General features: G+C 34.0%; 1 protein-coding gene across 1 annotated transcript in view; it reads right to left on the reverse strand.

Annotated features, from left to right (window-relative positions):
- TRPA1 (transient receptor potential cation channel subfamily A member 1) overlaps positions 1–7,264 on the reverse strand; it is a 52,505-nt gene that overhangs the window by 10,852 nt on the left and 34,389 nt on the right. Inside the window, exons 16-20 of the mRNA XM_012811543.1 lie at positions 5,804–5,874; positions 4,735–4,897; positions 3,877–3,966; positions 1,957–2,126; positions 129–258 (exon numbers count right to left, since the gene is read on the reverse strand). Of these exons, the coding sequence (XP_012666997.1) occupies positions 129–258; positions 1,957–2,126; positions 3,877–3,966; positions 4,735–4,897; positions 5,804–5,874 (624 nt within the window). The remainder of the gene's footprint in view (positions 1–128; positions 259–1,956; positions 2,127–3,876; positions 3,967–4,734; positions 4,898–5,803; positions 5,875–7,264) is intronic.

The raw sequence follows: 7,264 nt of genomic DNA on the forward strand, positions 1-7,264 counted from the left end.
AAAAAACTAAAATATTCAAATACTGTTGTTATATGAGTATTTATTTTCTAGGCCATTGAGATTTAGGCATAAATATTTATTAGCTACATTCACAGTGACAAAATCAAGTACTCATGCAAATGCCTTACCTGTAAATTCAGGAGGACATAAAAACTGAGTCCAAAAGCCAAAAAAAGGAAGACAAATACGACTGTAGATCTCAACAAAGTTCTCATAATTACCTCCAACATAACAATGAAAATTCCACAATTTTCAAATCTAGGAAGATTTAAAAAACCTAATTACTCACTTTTGTAGTCAAACTGACAATATTTATCATGTATCCAACAAGGTACTAGATTTCACAGAAGAGATCATTGAGGCTAATTATTTTTAAATTCATAAAGAATCAAGTCTTATTTTCAAGCTATTCATCAAATTGCTTTTATTCTCCCTTTTGTTCACATCTATTTTTAATCATTTTATCGCTTGACCATTGGACATTACTTCACCCAAAACAGGAAAGAAAGGGTGTAGCTGCCCAGTACCAAAGAAAATGCTACCAAGTGCTTAGAGCATCAAGAAGAGATTGATAAACCAGCTCGTGCTCCTGAAGGCGCCTCTTGTAGGGCACAGGGCACATGATTTACGTTCACCCATCCTCTGGACCTCCTTTGATTTCCTGTTCGCCCCGTCAGCATTCTACATTATGAAATGTTTGGCTGAACAATAGGTGTGTCATCTAGCCACGTTTGTATTTTTCCTTTGGCAATGACAACTAGTTTACAGAAGGAATAATAAGATGCTAAAGCTGAAAGGGACTTTGGCTAAGTACACAGTAACTTGCCAAGGTCACTGATAATGAACCTGCTTTGATCCTCCAGACTTCTGGGTCCTTGCCTTTCCCATAAAGCAGGTCCTCTCTAAGAGGTCAGGCTCATCCTGTATTACTGGGCTTATGCCACAGCAATGCAGATGATACAGTAGGAAAAGCTTGATCCCTGCAGTCAGAAAGACTTTGGTTAAATACCTGTGTCTTGACTGACAAGCTAAAATCTTGGGAAAGTTACTTAACTCAATTCTTTGGCTTCTTTGCAACTAATAACATTTGCCTCTTGTTATTATAAAGATTTATGTGAAATAAAATTTAAAACAACATTAGCAATTGTCAGAGGAACTCAGCCCTTTTTCCCTATCTAAAATTAGATTCTTTGGACTTATTTTTTCTAACACTTTTATTTCCCATATTACCTATGAGTTCATTTTGAGTGTTTTAACACAAAGTAGATGCTTACAAAATAATATCAGGTAAAACAAGAATAGCCAACACTTTCATTCCAGATTAAATCTTGACCTGGGTTCATTTAGCACCCAGGGAACATCTGGCAACGTCTGGATACGTTTTTGGTTGTTACAACTGAGGTGGTGTGTACGTATCTAGTGGGTAAAAACCAGGAATGCTGCTAAAGATTTCGCAGTACACAAGAAAGTCCCCCTACATCATAAAAATAATTATATGGCCCCAAAGTTCAATAGTTGCCAAAGTTGAGAAAACCTGGTCTACTCTCTGAACTCAAGAACAACCCCACACCTTTCTTTAATAAGATATAAAAAATCCTCACATTTTAAAGCAATTAGAAAAGGAATAAGCCAGCTATGAATGTATGCCGCTTATAATAGGTTTTCTCATGATATTAAAATAATTCAGGCTGGTTTTAGGGGAGGGAGAGGAAGTGTGGAGGGAGGGTAATTGGAGGGAGCACACCTGTGGTGCATTTTACAAGGGTACATGTCAAATCTACTAAGTGTAGAGTATAAACGCCTAAACACAATAATTAACAAGGTGCAGTGAAGACTATGTTATTTGATGAAAGCATTGCAAATTGTATATAGAACCAGCACATTGTACCTCATAAATGCACTAATGTACACAGCTCTGATTTAATTAAAAATAATAATAATTCTGGCTGGTTTTACCTTTGCAGATACAACAAGAAATTCATCCAGTAAAAGTATATGGCGATTGCTCCACATTGCCACTGCACGTGAGCTGGTATATCAATGAACAAGGGCAGCACAAAAATGATGCTTGTTGTGTAGATAATCCATTCAATGATATTATTAAAATCCGATAAGTAATTCCTTTTCTGGGATTAAAAAGTGAAAAATTACCATATATAAGAGACCCGAACATCATATGGTTGATGATATAAATAACCTGTAACAAAATTATTCCGCAACTACAGCCATCAGAAGTGAGAGCTAGGACCAAGGAGTCACCTCCTACCATCTTGGATTGACTCCAGAGCCCTGGGGTACATATCAGTGCTGGAGATGGCCCAGGGTCATCTATTAATCTGGTGCTATGGGAGTCTGATGCCTAACGAAATCCTGTAAATTGCTGGGATCTCCAGATAGAGTCTACTCCATCTGAAGGAAACTTCTGGAGGACTACAAATTGGTTTAATAATTCCCGGGAGCTTTCTGGCTATATAAGGACATATATATTGAACTCTCAAGCCAGAGACATGAACTAAAGCTGCTTCTAGGAAGTCTATATCTGAGAGTGTATCATGAGACTTGATTAGGAAAGTCTCACACATGTCTCTGAGACTTAGGAAATGAGAACAAATCACAATGGCATTCTTAAAGATTTCATGTTTTGGATGTTTAATTTCCCATAGACTCGACCATGTAAATATCAATAAGCAAATGTGGAGATCAAATATGACACAGAATTCATACAACTTTTTACATAAATTTAAATTATAATCTGTTATTTATTTATTTATTATTATTATTTTTGCAATTTTTTTTTTTTTTTTGGCCAGAGCCAGGTCTGAACCCACCACCTCCAGTATATGGGGCTAGTGCCCTACTCCTTTGAGCCACAGGCACTGCCCCATCTATGATTTTTCTTAACAGCAAGAGAGACTAAGTAATATGCCCCAAATCATTTAAGGTAAAATAGAACATATAGTCTAATTCTCAGAATTGCAACAATTTGCTTATTTAAAATAAATAAATAAATACTTGCAACATACAATTTTAAATAAATGCAAAGCATTATTACTATCATCAAATTATTTAATTAAAATATCCATGTGCTTACGTGATACAGCATGAAAAATTTTCATAGAAAATGAGGTGCTGTGTGTCTATAACTTATAAAAATAACATTTACAAAAGCATACAAAAACAGAAGTAATAAAGAACATCAAATATCCACACTGAGAAATGAAGGATCTATGTCATTTATCAACAAAGAAGGTAATTTACATAATTCTGGACTTGGCTCACTCATTTAAAAAAAATTGAATATAAAGGAAAAAATATGCTATAAAAACTTCTCAAGTTTTATTACAACTTGGAATTTTATTTAATAAAGTAAAGCATTCCTGTTAGAAAAGGAATTCAAAGAAAGATCCATTGGAAATGGAGTCTCATGCCGGATACATTTTTCATAAACATTTACATTTATAATTATCACATTTAAATTCTATCATGTTACAAAAATATTAAACATGATATAAGATAAAACACAGAAAAGTCACTCACCATGATCATTTGTTACCACAGAGATCCATATGGATCAGTAAAGTGGAGCACTTCTTTTACAGATGTACCAAACAGACAGTGACCCTACCAAAAATCAAGTTATTTCTACATTCTGAAAAGTTTATCCTGGGTACTTCCAATCTATACATTAGCCAAGCTATGTGATTGTATTGTGGCATAATGTTAATTCAAATAATAGCTTATCAGTTAATATATGTTAAGATACCAATTTTTAACATAAGAAGTCTTTAAAAAATATAAAATAAAATGTCAAATAATGGTGTATTAGTTAACTTATGTTAAATATGTACAACTTAGAGATACAAAAGGATTACATACCTGTTGAAAAATTTGGACCACTTCTTTGCAGTACCCAAATAAACTTGATAAAAAAACTAAAATCATACACACTTTTATTGGATATGAATGCTAAAGCAAAAGAAGCATAAAACAAGCAGTTATTAGGGATATAAAATAAAACACTTTAACTTCCTCATAATTTCCACTATTAAATATTCTTTGCTTCATCTCTATGTGCTGTCCACATACGAGTTAAATAGAAAATTACTGTGATGTCAGTACTCATCAAGCTTATTTCAGAATGTCCTTAGTAAGAGAGGTTCAAAAATTATAGATAGGTCTACAGATTCATGTTCCTTTAGAATCTGCAGGAACATGAATCTGGAGACCTATCTACAAAGTTTGAATTATAGTTAAAATATACATCACATATAATTTTCCATTTTAAAAGCTTTACATTTTACGTGTACACTTATACTCTAAAATGTATAACTCAGTGGCATTAAATACAATGTTATGCAGCCATCACCACGATCTAGTTCTACAAAGTTTTCCACATTCCAAATGGAATTCCCATGCCCAACCCATGCAGCCCTTGGCAACCTCATATCTGCTCCCCTATAGATCTATTTTAAAGTTTAATATTTTGGCCTTCACATGAGTAGCTCATGCTGTCAACACCTTTCGAATTAGTTTATACACTCATGTATTGACCTATTTATTTTTACTTCCTCCCATTCCACAAAGGATTTTAGGAGAAATGGCACCATACATGAATTCTGTATGCTATTTATAATAATCAAAGTCCTGATAGTTCAGATTTTTTATGGGCTTAGGGTCCTTCAAAAGAAATATTTTTAAAATAATCTCTTTTACAAAGTTAAAGTTTGAACATACCGTGCTGTCTAATATTTCTGAATAATTGCTAGTTTCATTGATGATTGCAGTTGAGTTGAAAGCCATTCCCGGCTTTATACTGACAACAAGAAGAGTCATAGGTATGAGGCCAAGACAGTAAGATCCTAGGTTCATCATATGGGCTCTAAATCCATAAGCCATCCTACAAAAATTTAAGCAAACCATAATTGAGTCATTTCAAACAAAAATTGGCATCAGACAGCTGGTCTTTCCCTGTCCTCACCCACGAGTTTCTACATGAGCCCTGTATGTGTGGCATGCCCCACCACCCACTGGAGTGTGTTGTGAAGAGCCCTATGTCCTGGGAAACAGGACATGGCTAGAAAGGGGGCCACCCCCTCACCCCTCACACTAGCACACTCTGTGGGAACCCGCTATTCAACCATTCATAGAGAATCTGCTTCTGGATTGGGGTTCTGTGACTAGCAGAGAAGCTCTCTTGCTGGTATCTACTGAAAGTCAGCTCTCAACTCAAGGGTTTGTAAAAATAAAGAAATTTTTAATGCATAAACAAACAAAAAGAAAACAAAACTATAAACAAAAAAATGTACTTAAGATACCTATAGAAAAAGTAGTTATAATCTCTTTTGGGAGTCTCTTCGATAAATTCACTGAACTATAGAACCAAAAAGATCTTCTAATTAACCTTCTTTCATTTTCAGAGAAGGAATCTCAACTTCTGAGCAAATCATGACTTACCAATTAACAGAAGAACAGAGAATTTATGCCCATATGATTTGGTTCAAGGTGAGGGTTCTTCCCTACCTCTCACTTCATTGCCACTAAATTGTAGGGTCCAGGATGCTTCTTCAAGTCTTATATAATGATTCCCTCTCACTTCCAAATATTTCATTTAATGTCAAAGATAAACATCCTCATCATTTTTAATACCAAAACTTGTCTTTGACATTTGTTTTTTCCGAAGTATAACACGTTAAACATAACAAAATTGTAATCTTTCAAGTACAATTAAAATGTAATTGATTAAAAGACTTTTAATAGATTTAATGGCAACAGAATTAAAAAAGAAACACTACGTGATACATACCATTTCATAAGTAAGTATTCCTTACACACAGGGTGATTGAGAAGCTCTATGCGGTTATGTTGTACCATTGCCTGAAAAATAAAGAAAAGGCAATAAATTACAATCATATCAAACTACCAGGCATAAGCTAAGGTTTCTATTGTCTGCTTTCATAACCAATTTTGATACTGTAAAAGCAAGACTTGCTTATTTTAGAAAATTAAGAATGATCTCAAGATTTTAAAAAATAGAAACATGAGTTAGAGAGCAATATTTTATACAGGGAAAAGATCTGATTCAGTTTGTTACTTTTCATCTCTGATTGGTTGGGATAGTATAAGTTTCTAAATCTTACACAGGGATACACAAGGATAGGACATTAAAGGCAAATTACCAAGAATGACATCCTCATTCTGTCCTTAGAGAAATTTAGGCTTATCTTTCTAGAACAATTTTAAATGGTAGAATACACATAAATGGTATTTAAGTTAATCTATAGAATTATAGATTTTCATAAGAGTTATTAGGAATTCCTAGTATCTATCTAAAAAATAACTTTTAATTATTCAAGAAATAATTAAATAGAGGGATGGATGTCAGCGAGATGGCTGAATAGGAAGCTCCAAACCCTTCTTCCTCCACAGAGGCACCAAATTAACAATAGCACACAGACCAATTTCTTTTGTGACCAATGCAGAACCCAATTAAAAGGTTCTTGCACCTGAGATGAGCATATAGTCAAAAAGTACCAAACCAAAGACAGTGGGGAAATTCATGAAATTTACTCATCACAGCCCCTCCCTCTGGCATAGGAGATAAATCACATCTTTCTTGCCTGGAAAATTCACAGCCATTTATCTCTTTGATTTTCTCCCTATCACTTTCTCTTTTTTAAAAAATGCCATCTTTCTGGGGCAACTTTTAGATACAAGTTGGAATTTCTAGTTTTAGCCTCTTTATATTAACTTTGATTTTTTTTCTTTTTGTCTAAACTTTCCAAAATATTCTACCAAGTAAATTCTAGGTTTCGGACTGAATATTCACCTATGATTAGAAAAATCATTTACTATGATTCTCAGTCAGTACTATCTTAGACCAATATTTTTTCCATCTTAGTATTCATGTGGATCTTCTGATCTTCTGAGAAGCTTATTTAAAAACTAGATTCTCAAGATCCACCCTCAAACATCTTGAGTCAGTAGGTCTAAAATGAGACCAGGGTATTCATTTTAACAAGCACCATAGTAATCCTGATATAAGCAGCCAGAGATTTCAATTTTAACCAATACCTCTATGACAGCAACAACTTAATAATTCTAAGTTCATTGTATTGATTTCAACTTGTTTTCATCTCAACCAGTTGAAAGGCAAATCGAAATATATATGTATATCTTAATACAGAAACACATACACACAATCTTCTGGGACAATTAAAGAAAATCTTGTTGAAAAATCTTCATTATCTGTTGGATGCCCCCAAAG

This window comes from Otolemur garnettii, unplaced genomic scaffold (genome assembly GCF_000181295.1).
Source record: "Otolemur garnettii isolate 467f Iridium unplaced genomic scaffold, OtoGar3 scaffold00163, whole genome shotgun sequence".
Classification (NCBI taxonomy): domain Eukaryota; kingdom Metazoa; phylum Chordata; class Mammalia; order Primates; family Galagidae; genus Otolemur; species Otolemur garnettii.